Source organism: Triplophysa rosa, linkage group LG5 (genome assembly GCF_024868665.1).
Source record: "Triplophysa rosa linkage group LG5, Trosa_1v2, whole genome shotgun sequence".
Classification (NCBI taxonomy): domain Eukaryota; kingdom Metazoa; phylum Chordata; class Actinopteri; order Cypriniformes; family Nemacheilidae; genus Triplophysa; species Triplophysa rosa.
Genome location: NC_079894.1, coordinates 3,028,928 through 3,053,751, shown reverse-complemented (window position 1 = coordinate 3,053,751; position 24,824 = coordinate 3,028,928). Strand labels below are relative to the sequence as shown.

The 24,824-nt window shown below is 44.6% G+C and overlaps 1 protein-coding gene across 1 annotated transcript; it reads left to right on the top strand.

Moving 5' to 3' along the window:
• The first annotated feature begins 1,511 nt into the window (after positions 1-1,511).
• On the top strand, positions 1,512-24,824 carry mau2 (MAU2 sister chromatid cohesion factor). Its single transcript, XM_057333292.1, has 19 exons — positions 1,512-1,771; positions 2,036-2,053; positions 2,221-2,286; positions 7,053-7,148; positions 7,256-7,350; positions 7,426-7,453; positions 7,652-7,807; positions 7,871-8,017; positions 8,096-8,186; positions 8,266-8,369; positions 15,003-15,080; positions 15,206-15,271; positions 15,361-15,444; positions 15,635-15,684; positions 15,826-15,903; positions 16,877-16,988; positions 17,075-17,165; positions 23,239-23,366; positions 23,508-24,824. Exons 1-19 carry the CDS (start codon positions 1,535-1,537, stop codon positions 23,580-23,582), a joined length of 1,800 nt encoding a protein of 599 aa, XP_057189275.1. The 5' UTR covers positions 1,512-1,534; the 3' UTR covers positions 23,583-24,824.

Below are 24,824 nucleotides of genomic sequence, written 5' to 3'. Positions count from 1 at the left end.
AATGCATGCGGAAAAGTTCAATAAAACAATTCCTAATGGAATATGAAATGAAGCATTAAAACATTCATTGAAAGGTGGGGAATGAATATGTATAAACTGATGTAGAAGTAGAATGTCAAAGTCTGGATTATCAGTTTACTGGCTAAATATTATCACATGTGGAATTTGTCCTTAAATTCACTTCTCAAAACACAAAGACGTTTAAAGTTTGTAATGAGCGAATAAGATGTATGTGTATATATATATATATATATAACCATGTGAAATTAATATTCCACTAATGAATGAGACTATTATATAAATATACGTGACTGTTTCTTCCAGGCAGTAATCACTCAGGAAGCAGGTGGACGGTCACTTTAATCTTTGCTTTATTTTAGCCGCATCAGCATCTGGGACAATATCAAAGTTGTTGTTATACAGTGGCTCAATGATGCTTGGCTATATCTTTAAAACGAGACAAACATACATTCAAACCACAGCAGCCATGCCATTTTGCAATCATAATCTCCATTTTATCTCGGCAAACTACATAATTGACTCGATTAACAAGATCAAAACGATTACAGATGAATCACATACATTCTGGTCAGACATCTGCGTCAAACTAAGTTCGTAGACAAATGTAATTTGTTCATATTTATAGCCAAACAATCAGAGCACTTTCCAGCATGTAAATCTCACGATCTCTCTGCCATGTGTAATGCAGCGCCCCCTTGCTTTACAACCATGCAAGTTCATACAGATGCTGGCGCAACAATCAGTATGGAGATGTCCCAATTTTCATGAATTTAAAACTAACTGGAACCCTGTTACATATATACTGTATATAAATATAAGAAACATTGTGTTACTTGAAAGACTTCTGTTTCTTTTCTACTTTTTCTTTCCTAAAAAATCTTTTTTGGGTACTTAGCTTCGTATACTGTGAGACCAGTTTTATTGAACTTCTGCATTGTTGTCCGTGTGTTGTTCTAATTGCTTCTGTTCTTTACTGTTCTTTACATCATTCGCAAGTCGCTTTGGATAAAATGACTAAATGAAGAGTTTGTTTCCAAATGAGATGACTCGATTTTTTTATTATGTTGTCATGTTTTTATTGTGTATTTTTTAGTTATTGTGGCTTAAATCAAAACAAAGCAACAGTTTGATTGATATGAATTGGAAAACATGATTTTTGAAAAATGTTAAAAACGGAGTCATCTCATTTTGCAATGATGGTGATTTTCCAAACGTGTGTAAAATAAGTGTAGTATCGGCTGATGTTTTACTTTTGTTCGACGTTATAGACGTTAACCTTGTTGTTATACGTTTTACGTATAGATTAAAACATATGTTTAATTGCACAAGCACTACTTATGTATATTTGCTACGTTAACTGTGCTTCTAAAGGAATGTCCTGGATCGAGCCACAAATTTGCGAATGCTGTTGTTCCTCTCGCGAGACCAAATCGCAACTCCCGTTCAGGGCAGAGTCGTTGAGCGCGAGCTCTCGCGAGATTTCCCGTCGCAATCTCGTGTTGTTGTTATTGTGATGATGGCGGCGGGCGCGGAGGCTCCGGACTCTTGGTATCTGGCGCTGCTCGGGTTCGCAGAACACTTTCGGACCTCCAGTCCACCCAAGATCCGCCTGTGCGTGCACTGCCTGCAGGCCGTGTTTCAGTTCAAGCCTCCGCAGAGGGTCGAGGCCCGGACGCACCTGCAGCTGGGCTCGGTGCTGTACCACCACACGAAGAACAGCGAGCTAGCCCGCACGCATCTCGAGAAAGCGGTGAGAGGCTGCAGGAAAGCCCGAGGCTTCAGCGAGGGCGCAGGCCGCAGAGCGGGCCGCCAATAAAACGCGTTATTCTCAAGAAAAGCGTTTATTAACACGCCCGCTGTGACGCGGGTCACTTTAAAGACATCATTTTAAGAGGGTTTTGAAACGAGCATTTCTCTTGTGTGTCTTATGTTGAGTTGCGTTTCTATAATAAATAAATGATTTCTTATCCGTCTGTGAGAATCTAATGTTTCTGTTTTCTTTTGTTTTCTCCAGTGGTTCATCTCGCAGCAAGTATCCTTTATCGCATTTACGACCGAACACACACACAGGTTTGAGGCTGTGTGGGGTTTATGTCAATATGAGTTGGTGAAATTCTTTTTTTCCGCTATTGAGGCACAAAACGTTGTCGTCATGTGTGAGATGTGGAGAATTTTGTTGTTCTTAACTCGCATGTACAGGTGCCGCAGTTTGAAGATGTTAAATTTGAGGCTGCCAGTCTCCTCTCAGAGCTTTACTGTCAGCAGGTGAGACTCCCATTCACTGTCAATCACACCTGAAAATTTTCTCTCTTCACATCTTACAGCAGGACATCATTTAAAGGGGTCATATGGTGCTGTGGTGTGGTGTGTTATAAGTTGCTCATTCATGCAGAAATGAAAGTGTGGGAACAAAAGAGTCATTCTATGTAAAAGCGAATGCTCACCCAGACCTGCCTGAAACACCTCGTGTAGCCACACCCCCACAAATCTACATCAGTTGGTGGTCTGATTTGACTAAGACCGCACAAATGTAGATGCAAGTAAGGTGGGCGTACATGTCAGTACAATTGACCCTTCGCTAAGCCACGCCCGAAAACCGCCACAGGCCAATCGTGGTTTAGCAACCGTAACTAGGCATGGGCGGTCTGTCAAGCTTTCGAGCAAGGGAAACATGCCGAAGCGTTGTGTGTATGGATTGTGTAAATCTGATAGCCAGTATCCTAAAAGTTTGGACGGATTGGTGGAATTTTTTCCCTTCCTGAAACCTAAAACCCAAGGGGAGAAATGTCGGACGTGGATCAAGCAGTGTGGAAGGCCTCATTCACAACTAAATGTGGGACATTCTAAAACGCTTAACGTGAACAACGCTTAACGTACCTAAACAACGATCAAGGAAAACCAAATTTCTGTCAAACCTTCCTTGTACTAAACACTTGCTGCTGTCAAAAGAACGAGCTCTTGGTCCGCGGATAAACGGCAACGCCAGTTAGCCTACTGACGCAATTAGCCACGCGAGCATTCGTGCCACAAGAACTCACTGTATCATCTCCAGTGTTGGGTAAGTTACTCTGAAAAAGTAATTAATTACTAGTTACTAATGACATATTCAATAGTGTAATTAGATTACTGTACCAATGACTCTCTCCAAAAAGTATTTAGTTACTTATTACTAATTACTTTCTATATCCTACATCAACCTTGATTAGTTAAGTGATTCAAGGATAGACATGAAACAGCTCTTTTAATTCATTCAAATAAATAATATAAACTACATAAAGTACTCTTATTAACTGACCAAAGCATTACAGATGTGAGAATTATACATTAAAGCACAGATTTTAAAGTTAGACTTTGAATTTTGATGTTAATTTCACTATTGCACACACATATATTACACAAAGTATTTAGTTTAATTACATCAAAAGTAACTAATTAAATTACAGAAAAAATAAGAGTAATCCCTTACTTTACTTTTTCAAGTGAAAAGTAATTAAATTACAGTAACTAGTTACACCCAACACTGATCATCTCATTTATATTTCTGTCCCTTTTTATCAAAGCTTTTAGAAACATTTGTGCTGTTTTGTTCTAGTTTGCTCCACAGGCTATTCAGCTCGATGTAACAACACTGAAGCCAGGAGTTAACAACTTTATTACCTTCAGCCTCATTTCTTAATATTGGTTTCAGACGGGGCATAAAGAGTAGGCTACGCCACTTTTCAACACAATGCACGGTGGCTTTTGAAGTATTAATTACAACTAAAATGACAGAAATTTGTCTAAGCCACGTTAAGATGTTTTCTGTTATAATGGACTTCTATGGTGAGAACGCTTAACGTGATATTCACTTTATCGGCGGACCAAGAGCTCGTTCTTTTGACAGCAGCATGTGTTTATTAGAAGTAAAATTTGACAGAAACTTGGTTTTCCTTTATCGCTGTTTAGGTACGTTAAGTGTTTTAGAATGTCCCACTAGAGGTCGACAGGATTAACAAAAACACCTATGTTTGCTCCAAGGTAAGAGCACGCTAATGTTAGCTAGTAGGGGTGAAACGGTTCAAATTACTCACGGTTCGGTCTGTGTCACGGTTTTAGAGTCACGGTTTCGGTTCGGTTCAATTTGTGCTATGTTCAGGGAAAAGGGACTACAGACAAATAAAAATAAGAACAAATAATCAAGCTACAAGTAACAGCACCAATAAAACAACAGAGCAAAGCAGAAAATTAAATAAGATACTGTATATATACCTTTTAAGGTAGAAATGGATTAAAGTAATCAAATAAAACATAACATTGCATATGTACAAATTAAATAAAGACGAATCATAATTGAAGTTACAGAAGCTATTGAGTCACAAGCAGTGAGTGATTTCCTTGACTTTTAACAGACAGCAGGAATATGCTGCTGTCGCTTTAAGAGGAATGAAACACATCCAGAACACTGATACTGTACACATGCATTGTTTTTCGTCCGTTTCGTCCGTTCACTTAGGACATAACCTATTATGTTTGTTAAGATACTCGACAAGATAGGCATGTTGACCTACTTCGTGTGTGAATTTGTCCGTTTAAGCGCTTCAAAGACAACTCAATATTTGCGCCATGTCTGAGACTTTCCTTATGCGCGCTTCGGATCTTCTCACAGCGCGCAAGTGAGTTTTCTTCTGCATCATCTTGCACTTAAATGTTTAAATTGGCAAGGCTTGAATGAGTTTAGTTTAAACAGCAACACGTGCTGTTCAGGTCTCACCTGCACTCGCGCGCTCACAACACCGGGTGATGAAAGCATAAATGACTGGTCATATTACAGCATACGTCAATTGAAATTTGTCTACGTTATTTTATTTGTTTTAGGTATTAAATGTGTATCCATCGACAAACATACATTAGCTGAACTTTGTCAGTCTGTTTTATGCATTATCATTTTTAACGAACCACATTATAAATGCGTCGTCAGATTTAAGATGAACCGCGGTCCAAGCGCGTTGGACCGTGTGCTGAACTGTTGGTGGAGAACCGTGCGGTTCAATTATTTACCGAGAACCGTTACACTCCTATTAGCTAGCCAGCTAACTCAGCACATCATTGCTTGGAAATAATGACGGTTCTTTGTTCATAATGCATAAATTTGAATGTAAAATAAGATGATTAAAGGCAAGACGGAAATGTGTTTGTGTTGTTGATGATGTGTGGCTCAGCTCAGTATCTCTGGCTCTTGCCAGGTCCAAGGCGTAGATTAGACCCACAATGTGTGAGCAGTAGCCTGGCACGCTACTAAAATATAAGCGGGAGAATGTTATCATTCATAGGCTTTAGCTTCAATTTTGATTAAATTGTTTTCTAATCGGTTGCATATTATGTCGTGGATATATCCCTCGAATGTACACTGCAGTCCCTTTCGTCTTGCTCTCTCAGATATTTCACATGTTCGCCAAAAATGACTAATTATCTCCTTGGGAATGTCTGACACCGGTGCATACATACTGTAATACACTTGCCAGGCGTGAAAGCTTGACAGGCGTAGCAACAGTAACTAAGGAGGGCGGGGCTTAGCGAAGGGTCAATTGAAGAGGAACCTGATGTTCCAGATATGGTCAGAGGAGTTACATTTCCCTCACACGCTTGCAGTATTCCACCAATCACTACACACTGGTGAACTGACCAATCACAGCACACCTCGCTTTTCAGAGCCATGAGCTTTGTTAAAAATCTGCGCATTTCAGAGAGGCGGAGCAAAGAGGAGATACAAACATGCACGGTGTGTGGAAGGGATGTGCACGAATATTCAATCCGCAATAACTATTCGAATATTAAAAATGCTATTCGAATATTCCTATTTTTCATAAGAATAAAACTGCGTCACCACAAGGTTAAGTTACAGAAGATGTTAGAGTTGTCACGTCTCATTTAACGCTTCTTCACTTCTGTAATGATTTTTTAATGTACAGTAAATATAAAAAATAATTTGTATGTGTTCCTAAGTCTTTGTTCACTCAGATCGCAAGCTAGTTGAAATATTTTAAGTTTACACACTGGATGCCCGGATCGCGTTTTATGCTCGGCTCACATCACCATATTAAAATGTTTAAAAACTGGTGAGCCACAGAATTCGTTAACATTACTTACATTAGGTATAAAAATATCAACGTAATATTAAATGATTAACAATAATTCATTTATTACCATTACTTGTTTGCAGCAGTTGTTCTTAATATATTTTTAACGAACGAATATGAATTTACTAAGTAATGCTAATTTCAACAACTTGAAACATGAAAATGTACATTTCACTGCAACAAATGTAAATGAATTTGGCTTTAACATAAGACTGGCACCTTTTTCCATACCTAAAAGCCTGAACTTTCCTTCTAGAAGTACAAACAGGTCGTCGCCTTCAAGTTACAGCCTGTAAATAAATTCACACGGATGCTTTTTTTGTTGCGCTGTTATTCCTTACCTTAGTTGAAATAAATAGGCCTACCTTATTTATTGATGCAAAGCTAAACAAGACAGACACTGAAAACAGTATTTATATGCGTGCTGATCAGCAGAATATCTTCCTCAGATGACGGTCACATAACAGGGAATCAAGCACGATGGCTCCGTCTTTGTTGCGGGGTATTTTTTAGGATCTTATGTGGAAATACAGCGTTTTTCAACCTTAAATCCTGTACACACATTGCATTACATCTAAAACAAACCATAATATTCCTTTTAGCCGTGTCATATGACCCCTTTAACGGGTCACGTGTTAAACATTCGTGTCGTTAATGTCTTTATGATGTGCTAGCTGGTGTGTAAAAGCAACAGGGCGCTCAAAGCGACTCAGACAGGAATGAGAAACTTCAGCCGTGACTTTACTCACAGTCTGTCCTACCTTATTTCTGAAGTATGAACACTGATCGTAAGAAAAGGGTGAGGATTGAATAAATGACAAGGAGAAGGTGATGAAGGCATGTGTTTAAAGTCCTGCATGAACTCATTGTTGACGTCTTTGTGTGTGTAAATATTGGAATTGTTTGTTATTGAAGAATCTGGTGGACTCCGCCAAGCCTCTGTTACGGAAGGCCATCCAGATCTCACAGCAGACTCCGTACTGGCACTGCAGACTTCTGTTTCAGCTGGCGGTACGTCACCATCGCAGGACCTCTCTTTACACTGTTGAAGAGTTTGTGAGTGTTAAAGTGTGTGTGTGTGTGTGTGTGTGTGCGCGTGCGTGTGCGTGTGCGTACAGCAACTTCACACACTAGAGAAGGATCTTGTGTCGGCGTGTGATCTGTTGGGAGTCGGTGCTGAATACGCTCGAGTGGTTGGATCTGAATACACCAGGTGTTTATTCCTCTCCATATGAAACACAGACGTGATGTTATCGACACATTTATAAATGTTTGTTTATTCCCACAGAGCTCTCTTCCTGTTGAGTAAAGGCATGGTGAGTGTCATGATATCTGCTCACTTCAGTTTATTTTTAATGATGTCTTGTTGTTCATGCATACATTATTCAAAAGATGAGGTCACTGTAATACTTGCACACTGACTTGTGATGCAAGTCTGGTTTCATTGATATGGTATCACACACACACATGTTTCCGGCTGACGGTTTCAGGAGTAATCTTGTGTGCGTTTGCAGTTGCTGTTGATGGAGCGGAAGCTGCAGGAGGTTCATCCGCTCCTGACGCTGTGTGGACAGATCGTGGAAACATGGCAGGGAAACCCCATCCAGAAAGAGTCACTGCGTGTTTTCTTCCTGGTGCTGCAGGTGACGCATTACCTGGACGCTGGACAGGTGAGTGTTTCACGCACACGCAGAGGATTCTCTCTCTCAGTATTGACGTGTGTGTGTGCGCAGGTGAAGAGTGTGAAGCCGTGTCTGAAGCAGCTCCAGCAGTGTATCCAGACCATCTCAACTCTTCATGATGATGAGATTCTGCCCAGTAACTCTGCAGATCTCTTCCACTGGCTGCCCAAAGAGCACATGTGTGTGCTGGTGTATCTGGTGAGTGACTGACAGTAATGGAGTGGTGTTTTCTTCTGAAGATCAGTGGTAATGTGTGTGTTAATGGGCTTGTTTCAGGTGACCGTCATGCACTCCATGCAGGCTGGATATCTAGAGAAAGCTCAGAAATACACAGATAAAGCCCTCATGCAGTTAGAGAAACTCAAGAGTACGTCCGCATGACATCATCACGCGCACACACACACACACGTGACGTTCTTATGCTGAGATGTGGTGGTGTGTTTCAGTGCTGGACTGCAGCCCCATTCTGTCTTCATTTCAAGTCATTCTGTTGGAGCACATCATCATGTGTCGCCTGGTGACCGGACACAAGGCCACAGCGCTACAGGAGGTGTGTGCGCACTGTTGAGTTTGTGTGTTGTTCATGTGTGTGTGTGTGTGTGTGTGTGTGTGTGTGTGTGTGTGTGTGTGTGTGTGTGTGTGTGCGTGCGTTCAGATCTCTCAGGTGTGTGTGTGTTGTAGTGTGTGCAGTGTTGAGTTTGTGTGTTGTTAATGTGTGTGTTCAGATCGTAAGGTTACTCACGTAACCCCGGTTCTCTGAGAACAGATCGAGGTATCTCACTATGGGAAACGCCTCAGGCGTGATAGACTATGGAAGCACCAATTACACCACGTCTGCCTGATGGGCGGACCAATCACAGCTCAACATAAGAGCCCGCCTCTCTCATATATTCTGCTGTGATTACCTGTAACGGCATTCTAAGCACGCTCTTCCCCCGTGTAATGCGAGAAGGGAAGCTTGGTGAGATACCTCGCTCTGTTCTCAGAGAACCAGGGTTATGTGAGTAACCTTATGTTCTATTTCAAACAATCGCTCGGTATCTCACTATGGCAATGAATATGGCCCACTCCCATAACGCATGCTTCCCGAAGCCATGGAGCAGACCTGGCGATAAAACTCAGTTTGCTGTGGAGCCAACTTTAAGAACTGCATGAGCCAAAGTTGGCGCCGTGACATCCAGACGGTAAAATCTGATAAATGTATGAGGGGAAGCCCAGCTTGCTGCCGCACAAACATCTCCTACCGAAATCCCTTTGAACAATGCCCACGACGTACACATGCTCCGCGTGGAGTGAGCCCATAACCCCACCGGGGAAGTCTGACCCATAGACGTATAGGCCAATTCGATGGCCTCCACCATCCAATGGGAAAGGCGCTGTGCGGAGATCGGCTTACCCTTACATTGTATACCCCATGACACGAACAGCTGATCGCTCCTCCAGAACGATCGTGTCCTGTCCACGTAGCAGCATAATGCCCGTACCGGACACAGAGTAAGTCTACTCTCCTCCTCTGAGGAAAAAGGAGGAGGGTAGAAAGCTTGCAAATCCAAAGTAGTGCAGTTATACCCCGAATCACTGACCTTGGGAACGAACGCCGGGTTAGGCAGCGGCGTAAACTTGCTGCCATCCGGACTAAAACTCAGACATGCTCTGTGAACCGACAAAGCATGTAACTCGCCGACTCGCTTAGCCGAGACTAACGCGAGAAGCAAAACCGTTTTTAAAGATAGAAGCTTAATATGAACACTCTCCATAGGTTCAAATGGCGCCTGCGTTAAAGCATTCAGGACCAAGGACAAATCCCACAATGGGACGAGCAGTTTTGACACTGGTCTCAAGCGCCTCGCCCCCTTCATAAAACGGTACACCAGAGGATGTCAACCCACAGACGCTCCTTCGAAGCCGACGTGGCAAGTTGTATGGCAAGCTGTAATAGCGGCCAGATACACCTTAACTGTGGAAAATGCTCTGCCATTGTCGATCAAGCCCTGCAAAAAACAGAGCACATCACCCACCGAGCACTGAAAAGGAATGACTCCTTTACGTGAACACCAGTCCTCAAACACACGCCATTACAGATCATACAATGATCGCGTTGACGGGGCTCTAGCGCTCTGTATGGTGTTTACCACCTCCAGAGGAAGCCCGAGTGCGTTCAAGTTCAACCTTTCACGGGCCAGACCCAAAGATCGACCCGATCCGGGTAGGGGTGAACTATCTGCCCGCCTGCTTGTGACAGCAGGTCGCTCCGCAACGAGAGCTGCCACGGCTCTCCGTGAAGGAGCTGAACAATTTCCGCCAGCCACAACCTCCCCGGCCAACGAGGGGCTACCAGAAGAAGAGACAACTCGTTTTCTCTTATTCTGTCCAGGGTTGGAGAAATTAGACTCAGCGGTGGGAACGCGTAAAGCAACTCGTTCGGCCACGGGTGAGCTTGCGCATCCACACCCAAAGGCGCATCCTTGTCTTTGAGAGGGAAATAAAGCGGACACTTTGCTTTTGCCTGCGAGGCGAAGAGATCTACGGCAGCCCTGCCGTATCTCTCCCAAATGTGATTCCCCACCTGCGGGTGAAGTACCCATTCTCCGTACAAAGGATTTCCCCTAGAGAGGAGATCCGCTCCCACATTCAGCCGTCCCGCGCAGTGAGATGAGGTGCGCAGTCCCCCAGACAATCAGCTTGCGGGCTAATTTGTGCAGTTGCAACAAGCGAGTACCCCCCTGGCGGTTGATATATGCTACCACAGTCGTATTGTCTGTCCTTGACATGAAACCCCACCAGGAACGGCAAAAAATGTCTGAGGGCAAGAAACACTGCCATTAATTCCAAGAGGTTTATGTGAAGTCTGCGAAGCTGGGGCGTCCAGCGACCGTTCACCGATCTGCCCTGAAAAACGGCTCCCCAGCCCGTAAGTGATGCGTCTGTTGTCACCACAACATGCCCCCCAATGGAACACCCGTCCGGAAGAGCGAGGGGTCTCTCCACTGATGGAGAGCCTCTGCGCATTGCATAGTCACCCTCACTCTGCATGCGAGGTGCCTGCGAGGACACAAACGCTTCGCAGCAACCCACCGCTGGAATTCCCTCATTTTGAGCAAGCCCAGTGGGACCACAGACAGAGCCGAAGCCATAATGCCCATAAGGCGGAGACAGGTTCTGAACGAAACCAGACTCCCTCTGCGAAAGTGGGATAGGCATTGATAAAACGCCATTATTCTCCTCTCCGAGAGCATAGCGCGGTACGCCATAGAGTATGCGAAGACCCAAATACTCTATCTGCTGAGAAGGTATCAGCCGGCTTTTGGCATAATTGATACTGAACCCCAGATTCGAGAGATGAGACATGTTCCGCTCGCTCTTGCGAATAAGCACACATCAGATAATCATCCAGATAAGACGAAATCCTGAGACCTCTGTGTCTCAGCAGTGATAGCGCTGCATCCATACACCTGCTGAACACTCGCGGAGCTAGGCTGAGCCCGAATGGAAGAGTGACAAATTCGTACACTTCGCTCTGAAACGAGAACCTGAGATATTTTCTGTGCGCGGGGTAAATGCCTATATGAAAGTAAGCATCCCTGAGGTCGACCATGGAAAACCAGTCTCCCGGGCGGATCGGCCGTGCGAGAGCCCCGACTGTGAGCATCTGGAATTTGTACTTCAGTAAGTGCTTGTTTAGAGCACGCAGATCCAATATCGGGCGCAGGCCACCGTCTCTCTTTGAAATTAGAAAATAACGGGAAAAAAACCCTTTTGAGTTTCCCCCATCGGAACTCGGTTTATGGCCCTTTTCTCTAAGATGGAGAATATCCCTGCTTCCAGCACCTGAGCCGAGTCCCCTTTTGCCACAGATGCTATGACCCCATTGAAAGAAGGGGGTTTTATCGCAAACTGAAACCTGTAACCCTTGATTACAGTCGTGAGGACCCAGGGGTGCACTGAACACTCTTTCCAAGCCTCTTGATGAAGAGCCAGTGGGTTCTGCTGAACCGTTTCCATAGATGGAGATCTGGCACCATCTATTGGACAGTGAAAAAAAGGGCCAGGATTTGTCTGGCCCATAGACTTGTTTAATTCCCGGTTCATCGTAGTTATGTTTTTGTGTTTCTGCGCCCTCTGCATTGAGCCTGGATGCGACAGAGAATTTTTTATTTGTTTTGAACCCAGGGGCTGAAGTGCTTTGTGACTGCACTTGAAAACTTGTGCTTGAACGTACCAGACCACACTCTCGTAGTGGCTGAGTTTCCAGCACTGGTGGTAGCGAGATTGCTGTCTGCAAAACTCTGAACCTTGTGTGTTGAGGAGAAATTGAACGGGCCTGAACACAACTTGCAAACGAACTTACGTCCGTGCTCCACATCCTCCGTTTCTTTGCGGGTGGGGGAACAGATGTGGCGGACTCGGGAGGGAACATCACAGGAAACCCTAGGTGCTGTCCGTCCCCTCCAGTCGAAGGCTCCGTCCTAAGAGTCCTTTTTGTATGAAGATTGGCCGGACCTAGACTTGGCGGCGGCCGCGAAAGACTGCTTACCCCACGGTTTAGTAGAGCTTGGAGCAGCGGGAGGACGAGCCGTCTGCTCAGCACTGCGGGGTTTAACGGTGCTGGGCGCATTCACAAACCTCCTGTTCTGCATTGAAGGATCCGGCCGCGGGGGAGCTGGGGAACGCTGAGCTCTCTTTCGCGGCAGACAGACGTCAAACGCTTCTCCTTTTTTCTGGAGGTCGCATTTCTGTCTCATATCCGCCACCACTGGGCCGAACAGCCCCTTAGGATCTAACGGAGCATCGAGAAAATCTAATTTCTCTCAGTCCCCGATGCTGGAGAGATTCAGCCAGAGCGACCTCTCGCCCGCGACGGCGAGAGCCATTGTACGCCCGCAGCTCTGCACTGCACCACGCGAAGTGCACAGATTGAGGTCGGTGATATTGCAGATTTCCTCCCAAATCCTCGGGTTTGGGTTGCCGGAGTCTAATTGAGTGCCCAACGCCTCTAACAGTTCGGCCTGATAGGCCATCAACAACGAGGTCGCATTAAGTGCTCGCACAGATAGCGCTGATGATTTTGTAGATCTTCTGGTAGACGGACGTGGTGAAAGCGTTCCGCTTTCCTCAGGAGGGAGGGACTGGCAGATGATAGAGTGGCCTTCCTGTTTGGATGCAGGTGATGGGCCACTGATTGCTCAACCGAGGGCAGATTAGACAGCCCGAGCTCCTCCACCTCACTCACATCCAGAGAGGAGTAGCCTTTGACAGGCACCCGGTGAGAGAATGGCTTGTCCCACGACCGTTTCATCTCTGCTACACATGCTGGCAGCACTGGGAGCAGTTGCTTCACTGGGGGAAGGCGAGACAGGAGCCTTTTTCCATCATAAATATCCCATTTAACCCCCGGAGCCCCGGGAGTCACTGGCCACGCGATATTTAGCTTCGCTGCCACACATTTACAAACCTCCACTAAATCACAGTCCACCACGGTAGACGCCACCTCGCCACTCTGCACGCTCACGGGCCTGGATAGCTGGGCCGACGAGAGGATAGCGTCCTCATCCTCTGGTGCCTCTCTGAGGAGGCAAGCTAACACCTCTTCGTCCTCCTCATCCTCTCCCTCCAACTCGTCGCCCTCTAGTAGTTGATCAAAAAGTGGCGTAGGCTCGGGGAACTCAACCTCCATAATATCTCCTCACAAGGAGAGGCCTTGCGGGGGAGACTGCTGAGTCTCTTGAGCTGGAGGGATAGCAGAGAGACATGGATCAGCTTTAGAGGACGCGTCAATCGAAGCCGTCTTTCCAAGATCCTGGCCGTCATGGCACGACAGTGAGCGCAGCTTTCCGCATCCACCAGCGCAGCTTGGGCATGCTTGACACCCATGCACGCGATGCACATCGGATGGAATCTCTACCTGAGATCATGAACCCACACGCTGCCGGGCAAGAGCGGGAAGGGATGTCTTTCCCTTTCTCTGCGGCGACCTTCAACGCTGACATAACGAAGAAACAAGTAGCTCACCTGGACGCATCAGCTATAGTAGACCAGCTAATGAAAGCGTTAAAAAAAACTCAGTAACGAGTTCGGGGGAAACTGCGACAGATTCCAACTGCACTGCATTCGACAACGTTGACCTTAACGGCACGTTTATGAACTGGAGCAGCGCAGCCAAGGTAACTGAGGAAAAATCTTCACGGGGAAGAGACAAAGAATGCCGTTACAGGTAATCACAGCAGAATATATATGAGAGAGGCGGGCTCTTATGTTGAGCTGTGATTGGTCCGCCCGTCCGGCAGATGTGGTGTAATTGGTGCTTCCATAGTCTATCACACCTGAGGCGTTTCCCACAGTGAGATATCAAGCGATTGTTTGGAAGAGAACTCTCAGGTGTGTGTGTGTGTGTGCAGTGTTGAGTTTGTGTGTTGTTAATGTGTGTGTTCAGATCTCTCAGGTCGGGTGTGTGTGTGTGTGTGTTTAGATCACTCAAGTGTGTGTGTGTTGTAGTGTGTGCAGTGTTGAGTGTGTGTGTGTGTGTGTGTGTGTGTGTGTGTGTGTATGTGTGCGCGTGCGCGTGTGTGTGTGTGTTCAGATCTCTCAGGTGTGTGTGTTGTAGTGTGTGCAGTGTTGAGTTTGTGTGTGTGTGTGCGTTCAGATCTCTCAGGTGTGTGTGTGCAGTGTTGAGTTTGTGTGTTGTTAATGTGTGTGTTCAGATCTCTCAGGTCGGGTGTGTGTGTGTGTGTTGTAGTGTGTGCAGTGTTGAGTTTGTGTGTTGTTAATGTGTGCGTGCGTGCGTTTAGATCACTCAAGTGTGTGTTGTAGTGTGTGCAGTGTTGAGTTTGTGTGTGCGTGCGTGTGTGTTTAAATCACTCAAGTGTGTTTGTGTGTGTGTGTGTGCAGTGTTGAGTTTGTGTGTTGTTAATGTGTGCAGTGTTGAGTTTGTGTGTTGTTAATGTGCGTGTGTGTGTTTAAATCACTCAAGTGTGTGTGTGCGTGCGTGTGCGTGTGTGTGTGTGTGTTGTAGTGTGTGAAGTGTTGAGTTTGTGTGTTGTTAATGTGCGTGTGTGTGTTTAAATCACTCAAGTGTGTGTGTGCGTGCGCGTGCGTGTGCGTGTGTGTGTGTGTGTGTGTGTGTTGTAGTGTGTGAAGTGTTGAGTTTGTGTGTTGTTAATGTGTGTGTGTGTGTGTGTGTGTTCAGATCTCTCAGGTGTGTCAGTTGTGTCAGCAGTCTCCACGGCTCTTCTCCAATCACGCTGCTCAGCTTCACACGCTGCTGGTGAGTTTTTATCTGCTCAGTGTTCAATCCTGCACACATTTCTGAGTGTTTAAAGTGGCTACTAGACACAAACACAAGTTTAGAGACAGTAACATGTTACATGTCACGTGTTTGTGTGTTCTCAGGGTTTGTACTGCATCTCTGTGAACTGTATGGATAATGCTGAGGCTCAGTTCACCACCGCTCTCAGGGTGAGACGCATCTTTCACTTCACATTCAAATGGTAGGACGCTGATGTCACGTGCAGTCTGTAATCAGAAAGAGTGCGTCTGTGTTTCAGCTGACCACACATCAGGAGTTATGGACGTTCATCGTGACTAACCTGGCCAGTGTTTACATCAGAGAGGGAAACCGACATCAGGAGGTCTGGCGTTCACATACAACGGCTTTGAACTACTTCTGCTCTTCCTTTTTCTTTTCTTGAATCTGTGAATGAATGTAAAGAAGGTTCAAGTGTTAAACAGAGATTGGAAAGATTAAAGCAGAAATAACGAATCTGTGAAGACGGAAGGAGTTTCTGCCGAGCTCATGTTGCCCTGTGTTGTTTTGTGCAGCTCTACAGTCTCTTAGAGAGAATCAACCCAGATCACAACTTTCCTGTCAGGTAATGTCAGTCATCACATTCTTCTGACAGATCGCAAGGTTTAGTCACTTCTCTCTAATGTGCTGATGGTGATATTAACAACCAAGAAAACTAGACAAACAAGATCTGAATGTGAAGATGTTTGTCTGGACTCTTGTGCAGTTCTCACTGTCTGCGTGCGGCTGCGTTCTACATCCGGGGGCTTCTGTCCTTCTTCCAGGGTCGGTACAACGAAGCCAAGTGAGTTTCCTCTTCCTGTCCTCTCCACACCTGTGTGTGTGTGTGCGTGCGAGTGTGTGTGGTTGCGCGTGTGTGTTTGTGCGTGCCCACGTGTGTGTGTGCGCGTCTGTGTGTTTGTGCGTGCGAGTGTGTGTGCGCGTCTGTGTGTTTGTGCGTGCGAGTGTGTGAGTGCGTCTGTGTGCGTGCAAGTGTGTGTGTGCGTCTGTATGCGTGCGAGTGTGTGTGTGAGTGCATGCCCGTGTGTGTGAGTGCATGCCCGTGTGTGTGAGTGCATGCCCGCGTGTGTGTGTGTGCGCGAGTGTGTGTGGTTGCGCGTGTGTGTGGTTGCGCGTGTGTGTGGTTGCGCGTGTGTGTGGTTGCGCGTGTGTGTGCGCCCGCGTGTGTGTGTGCGCCCGCGTGTGTGTGTGCGCCCGCGTGTGTGTGTGCGCCCGCGTGTGTGTGTGCGCCCGCGTGTGTGTGTGCGCCCGCGTGTGTGTGTGCGCCCGCGTGTGTGTGTGCGCCCGCGTGTGTGTGTGCGCCCGCGTGTGTGTGTGCGCCCGCGTGTGTGTGTGCGTGCGCCCGTGTGTGTGTGTGTGCGCGTCTGTGTGCGCCCGCGTGTGTGTGTGTGCGCGTCTGCGTGCGCCCGCGTGTGTGTGTGTGTGTGTGTGTGTGTTTGTGTTTTTATATCCCAGTGGGGACCTAAACCTGACTACACACCAACACATGGGGACTCGTGTGGTGACCAAAATTGAGGTCCTCATGGGCAGTAAAGCTTATAAATTGTAGAGAACAATATTTTTTAAAAATCTAAAAATGCTAAAAGTTTCCTATGATCTTTAGGTTTAGGGGATAGAATATACAGTTTGTACAGTATAAAAAATATTATGCCTATGGACTGTCCCCATGGAGATAATAAACCAGACATGCGTGCGTGTGCAATCATCCCAGTAATGACAGACCTCATCACATTGTAAACACACCTGTGTTTGTGTAGACGTTTTCTGCGCGAGACGCTCAAGATGTCCAATGCAGAGGATCTGAATCGCCTGACGGCTTGCTCTCTGGTGCTGCTGGGACACATATTCTATGTGCTGGGAAACCACAGGGTAACTCATCCCCCGTCTGTCTCTATCACTCCGTCTGAGCGCTGTGGACATGTTTCCAGTGCTTTCAGTGGTTTGTTTGTGTTCAGGAGAGTAACAATATGGTGGTTCCAGCGATGCAGCTGGCCAGTAAAATTCCTGACATGTCAGTTCAGCTGTGGTCTTCTGCTCTACTGAAGGGTGAGTCTCTCCAGTCTCTCCATGCCATTTACGTTTAGTCATGCAGCAGATGCTTTTATCCAATGCCATGTACAAATGAGGTAAACAATGGAAGCAATTTGAGCAACATAAGGCCCGATTCACATTTCGCTTCTAAACCGAAAAGTGGAACTATTTCCATCTCGATGCGGCACCGACGCGCCTAGAAAAATATGCGCGCCGCATGCGTGTTGCGCCAGCCGCACGTCTATTTCGTTATTTTAATGACAAATGTTGTGAGCGCATTATTACAAGGCGAGAGCGCATTCTTGTAATATGAGCACGCAAATCTCTCCGCTCGCACGCCAATTTCCTTTGCTCATGCCCAAAACTGGATGCGCGCTTTCAATTATACGCTGCTCTCTTATGAATTTTCTCTCCTCTCGCTCACTCAAAATGCGTGCCGTGCGTCCACGAATCCTTTGGTACTCTTGCTCTCGAGAGGTCCTCCTGTGTGTTCCAGGCATTAGAGGCTGTCAAAAGTCAACCAATCAGGGATAGGCTTCCACGGCGGGCCAATGAAAACGCGACCTCTTACATGGCATCTTATTGGTTGAAAGTGACTCTCAACTCAACTTTATTTATATAGCGCTTTTTACAAATTTTCATTAGGGATGCACCGAATGTTCGGCTACCGAATATGTTCGGCCGAAAATAGCAAAAAACGCAAGTGCGGTGTTCGGCCAAATTTGTGAAGTGGCCAAACTTGTCAAAGTATGCTTGGTGCATCCACGAGTGCACCTTCTAGAACAGTCATCTTTTGTGGGCGGAGTTTGGAAGAGAGACGTGGACTGAAATGGTTGTCAGTCAGCATCAGTCAGAATTGCTTGCATTGGATGGTTTTTTCTCTCAAATCATTTTGCAATGTAGCCTATAATAATCCAACAGTTTTAGTTTATTCGTATTTTTAGTTTATAGGCCTAATGTGGAATGACAGTTTTTAATGAACTGTTTTGTTGTAGGGGTACAGAGTAACTTGCATCACATTCTTTTAGCAGTCAGTTATAGGCCTAATTAATATAGGCTATTCACAGGCTCAATTTTTTGTTTGAATTGACTTTGTTTTGCTCAATTTTATATTAAGTTGTATTGTATTTTATTGAAAAGCAAGACAAATTATAAAAAGCACATTTTGACTATTCAGTTTGTGCAATAGTGAAAAAAATGGCTTAATAGAAGAAATGCAAAAAGCATGTTCGGTATTTTTCGGCCTTCGGCCAAGAGTTTCACATCATGTTCGGCTTCGGCCAAGAATTTTCATTTCGGTGCATCCCTAATTTTCATTGTTACAAAGCAGCTGTACATGAGACATATTGACTATAAGCAAAACAATTAAAGTTGTACCTGTAAACACAAGAAAAAGGTGAAAACAAAGACAGACAGACATACCCACATACAAAACACTCCACACACACAGTATGCACACGTACTAACACACAGACACACACACACGGACGCGCGCACACACACACGTACACAGACAAGTACGCTCACACACAAAGACACACACGCACAGTGAGAGCACACATTTAAGATAAAGGAGAGAGAAGCACAGGTCAAATATAACAGACTATAAATTCCTATATGCAATATTAATTAAGTAAAACTTTAAAATTCTAAAGCAGCCCCCCCGGCCAGGCAGATAGTGCAAAAACAGTATGCAAACGGTGGCGAGGAACCCAAAACTCTAATGGAGAAAAAAAACCTCAGGAGAACCCAGGCCCAACCAGGGGATTCCAGTTCCCCTCTGGCAAAAGCTGCTGCCTCTGCACAAGCTCCAGAGAGCTTGCACAACAAGGCTAAATAAAATAAATAAACTTAATAATAAAATAAATTATAGTTTAAGATTATCATTAGTTATTGTTCTACCATATTTGTAACAATGAGTTTTATTTGCAGCCGTAGGCCAGTGAAGCAAACATAATACCAGATAATGATCCGAAATGTCTTCACTCTGCTGAAGGATTTTAACGTCGTTAAGTCACCAACGACAGTTCTGATAAGAACCCACCAAATTCTTTAATAAAATCTGTGTGGTGCCCTGGAGGCCTATATACAATAGCTAGAATACATTTTAAAAAGTGTTTTATCTTTAGTATTAGGTGTTGAAACATGAAGAACCATGACTTCAAAAGAATTATATTTAGAGTTCGACTTCTGGGAAATGCTAAGAGAGTTATTGTAAAGTGCTGCGACACCTCCCCCTCTGCCTTTTAGACGAGGCTCGTGTTTATAATAATAATCTTGGGGGACAGATTCATTTAAAGCAATATAATCATCTGGTTTTAGCCATGTTTCTGTCAAACAGAGCATGTCTATTTTATGATCTGTTATCATATCGTTAACAAAAAGTGCTTTATTAGAGAGAGATCTAATATTTAGCAATCCGAGTCGTAACAGTTGATTATCTGTATTTTGTTCATGTTTAGTTTGTTTAACGTTTATTAAATTACTTTCAAGAGGTTTACGCATTATTTTATGTTTGCTAATCCGGGGGACAGACACAGTCTCTATTTTGTGATGTTTGGGAGAACGGATTACTACATGTTGTACATTTTGTGTATTCTGCGACGTGAGACGGCAAGCAGACAGTTGGTTAAGCCATACTGTCTGCTCCCTGACCTGGGCCCCAGCAAGTCAAGCTTTAGCATTAGCATTAAGACTTTTTGCCATATTTCTAGACAGGATGGAAGTCCCAGCCCAGGAGGGATGGAGACCATCTCGTTTCAACAGGTCAGGTCTGCCCTCAAAACTCTTCCAGTTATTTATAAAAACTATATCATTCTGCAGGCACCACTCAGACAACCAGCCATTTAGTGATGATAATCTGCTATAAATCTCATCACCACGATAAGCATTGAGGGGGCCAGAGAATATTATAGTGTCTGACATCTTGCTTGCGAGCTCACACACCTCTTTAATGTTATCTTTTGTGATCTCCGATTGACGGAGTCGAACATCATTTGTGCCGGCGTGAATAAGAATCTTACTGAATTTACGATTAGCCTTAGCCAGCACATTTAAATTTGACTTGATGTCAGGCGCTCTGGCTCCCGGTAAACATTGGACTATGGTGGCTGGTGCCTCTATGTTAACGTTCCGAACAATAGAATCACCGATAACTAGGGCACTTTCAGCAGGTTTCTCAGTCGGTGCGTCACTGAGCGGGGCAAACCTGTTCGAGACTGTAATCGGAACGGTCGAGTGATGTTTTGTCCTGCGACTACGCCGTCTCACAGTCACAAAGTTTCCCAGCTGCGGGGGATTTTCAACCGGAACCGAGCTGTGTGCGTCGTTAAACTCTTACTATCCTCAGATAAAGATTGGATGAGAGACTCTAATTCTAAGATCTTCTCTGTCAGCCTAACTATTTCCCTGCAGTCATCGCATATAAAACCCTCGCAGCTGACAGAGAAGGCTAAGCTAAACATATGACATGAGGTGCAAGTAACAATAATAGGAATAGAAGCCATAACTCACCGGGTTTGAAGTGCAATTCCAATTTACCAAGGTTGCTCGATGAATCGTAGTATACTCGCTTAAAAAGAGAAACAGTTAGCACACAAGACAAACCAGAGGCAAGATGATATTCCACAGTGTAAACAGAAAGCAAGCTAACACGCTATTGCTATGCTTGCGGCATTAAATTAATGAATTAAGCTGACGTCAGCTTCACACTCATCATGGTGCCAAGTTTAGATTATTTTAGCATTTTATTTTATAGTAACAGATTTGGAATGCATTTGGAAAATCATATAATATTCTATACCTATTTGGTTATGCATTTAATGCATTTGCAGACAGACACTGTAAGTGTTCTGCATTCAGTGTTCCAGAAGTTCAGGGCATAAAACTGAACTTCTATGCAATATACCAAACGCTCCCTTACCGTTCATTTCTAATATACATTTGATTAATAATGTTGCATCAAATATATTAAAATTGTTACCTGAGAATGTGGTGGATCCAGAGGCGTATTAAGACCCCCAGAGGTGCTACCCACATGCAAGAATCCACTCATTAAAAGACTTATATATTACAATATTTTATAAGAATGAAACTCAGCAATTTACAATATACTATTTTACAAGAATTACACATTAACGTGACACTTTTGTAGAAAAGAACGCAAAAAACAACTCTTTTCATCTAGCATTTTTAACAATTAGGCCTACTGTAGCTAAGAGGTCGCATTTTCATTGTCCTGCCGTGGAAGCCTATCCCTGATTGGTTGACTACTTTTGACAGCCTATAATGCCTGGAACACACAGGAGGACCTCTCGAGAGCAAGAGTACCAAAGAATGCGCTCTCGCCTTGTAATAATGCGCTCGCAACATTTGTCATTAAAATAACGCCATAGACGTATACATTTAAAATAACGAACATGCGCGCGGAAAAGACACGAAATGTGAATCAAGCTCAAGGACAACAAAAAGCATAAGCGCAGTAAAACTGGTTTCATATAGCCTACCACAGTATACAAAGCTAAGGTTTTGGGTTTTTTTTAAAGATAGAAAGAGTAGAAAAGAGATCAAGTCAGAACTAATGGGTCAGGTGCTGACGGAAGTGATGTGTTTTACACACAAACACACAAAGCTTTCACTAACATAACTGCTGCTTACGTGGTTTCTCTTCAACTGCTGGTTTTATTTATGACTCTAAGGCTGTGTCCCAAATCACCCACTATACCCTCATTCACTGTTCCCTACATGAGTTCGCTAATATAGTCCACTATATTATATAGGAGCGTATATACACTATATAGGAGCGTATGTTCGGACACTCGGTGCACTGGAAGCGCTGCGGGCGCCATCTTCTGCCGAGACGCGGGAATTCATTCAGCGCGAGCATCACGATAGGTGGCTAGCAGCTAGCCGCGAGTGTCCATCGGGTGTACACTCGTTATTATGATACACCATGGGATTGAATGAGTGCACTCAATAATGTCCACCACTAAAAATGGATGTCCCCTCAAATAAAGCACTATATTAGGGTGTAGGGGGCTATTTCGGACACGGCCTTAGTGTTGCTGATGCTACAGAGACGCTCGCCGTCTGTCAAATTCAAATTAAAGCAAACGTTGCTTCAGCTTGTTTTACACTGCACTAGAGGTCTTCACGGAGCACCTGTACGGGTTTGGGTCTATATTTACACGGTCGGCCGGGTCAGATGCCAATCCTATTTCTTCGTGTCTCGGGTCTGTGTAATACAGCAGCAGCAGAACTCCACCACACTGTGTTACTGCATGTGTTCGGCGATCATAGCTGCATCACAGTTCAAAGGCTGCGTCATCTGAGGTCGCAACAGCTTGTAGGAACACACACACACACACACAGCTGGTGTGAAAAAAGGTGAAGTCACCGGCACTTCTTCTGTCTGGGCTTCCTTCCTGCAAACTGTAGACAAAGACGACAAAAAAGTTATCACCGTTAAGTGTAGGCTACTACATGTGACGCGTTTTTGAAGTTTGATTCAGCGCGCTTTGCACTCTTTCTCCCATGCTTATAATAATGTGAATGAAGTAAATGTTTGGTCCGAGAGCACAGAATCCTTATAGGTCTAGTATAGCTGTAGTGTGACAGCAGGCAGACTTTTGAAGCTGGAGTATGAGTGGATGAATTAATCGTGTTTGTTTAATCGGCGAGAGGAATAACACGGATGGAACATTAGCAAGGAGGATTGTTTGAGTCACAGTCAGGTACGAGGGAGACGGCTACTAACAGTAGGTAAGACAAAAAGTTGTGTACTTTTTTGAATCGTTACTAGCAATTTGCCGTGAAATATGTGCCGATCGGGTTCGTTCAGGTCCAGCTTTTAAATAATATTCGGGTCCAGGAAGTACATTTCTCGAGTCTGCACGGGTTCGGGTCCAACTTTCAAAATATTGGACGGGTCCGGGTCGGTTCTGTGTAGCACAATCACAGGTCTCTTCGGCTTCGGGTACAGATCTTTGGACCCGTGAAGACCCCCACACTGCACCAGTTGAATCCAGAAACGTTTCCATTTGTTCTTGCAGCGTTGTGCTCTGATGTTGTTGTTTTAATGTCTGCACAGATCTAAACAAGGCTTGTGGGAATTCAATAGACGCACATGAAGCTGCACAGATGCATCAGAATTTCTCCCAGCAGCTCTTGCAGGATCATATAGCCGCCTGCAGTCTGCCTGAACACAACCTGATCAGTGTAAGACCTCGCCGCTCATCTCATTCAGGACACAGACCCCGTTTCACTCCAGTCAATTTATATTTGTGTTTTTATTTCTATGTTCTAACACAACCCAAATTGAGATGAATGCTGGTGATTTATTGTGTGTTTGTGTTGCAGTGGACGGACGGACCTCCTCCTGTGCAGATTCAGGCTCAGAATGGACCAACAACCAGCCTGGCCAGCCTGCTTTAAACCCCACGCATTACACCCCTGCTGTACATACACATCATACCCACAAACACGCTCCGCTGCCATTGCCCTGCACATTTTCATCTTGTATTATTGGGATTTTAACTTGAGTCTGTCGACGGTTTGGCTCGTGAGGTTGATGAGACTGAACAGACGGGCGTTCTGAGGTGGCGTGCATACTGAAGGTGTGCGTCACTGTTCCTCACACAGCTGATGAGCAGAAGTACACGCTTTATTACTCTCATCGTATTATTCTCTCATGAAACACATTAGAAAGACCTTGAGGGGTGTGACGGGAGCGGGCGGAACTGAGAGATGAATAAAATGTCCGGTAGGGTTTGGTTCCAATAGACGGTTGTTTCTGCTCACGATCAGACAAATTGACCGTGCGGGCGAGAGAGAATGTGTTTTAGTACATGGAAATGTTATAGCATTATATCTGAGATTTTTGTTCTTCTTATTTTTTTAACTGTAATGGGACACGAGCAACTATGATTCTGGTCATGTCTCTGTGGTTCTCGTCTTGGGTTACTAAAGGACACAATTGTGCAACATAATTAAACTGGTGTTGTGTTTGAAGCGGTGAAATTCACATGCAGTGAACGTTTCTTTTTTTGTCATGTGTGAGGATGACACACCAGCAGTGGGCGCTGTGTGCTGGTCATTTATTGAACTGAAATCAGCCGCAGTGTCTTCATAAAACACTGTGTAGAGATGTGGAGGAACGGATGGACTGGACATCAGAGCGACTCTTGTCTATTGCATGTTTCTGAGTGAATCCGGTCAACCTGTAGTTGAGTTTCTCAGGACAGAACCTTTCTTTTATTCTTCATTATTTTAATCCATGACTTAAGTCTTTCTCGTCGTCTTCATCTCTGTACAAACGTTCTCTTATTTTAAAGCTGTTTTCCTTCTTTTACTCTGTTGTTTAAACAAGTACATTTATTACATTTTGTAAAGTTTGAATATTTATATACCACATTTAACAATATTATAATCGTTGTCATTATTTTGATTTGGAATAGCATTTGTTTGTATAAATGTGATGAAGCTGTTGTTTGTTGGTCTAGTTTAACACACACACACACTTAACGTGTTGTGACATTGGATCAGCTGTAATTCTGACCCCAGATCAGCTCAGCTGTTCCCGTTGGCTCCTAATAACTGTATTTTTAAACACTTATATTTTTTCTTTGTGTTGGCTTTGAAATCATCATTTTTTATAAATAAAATTGGAGACATGTA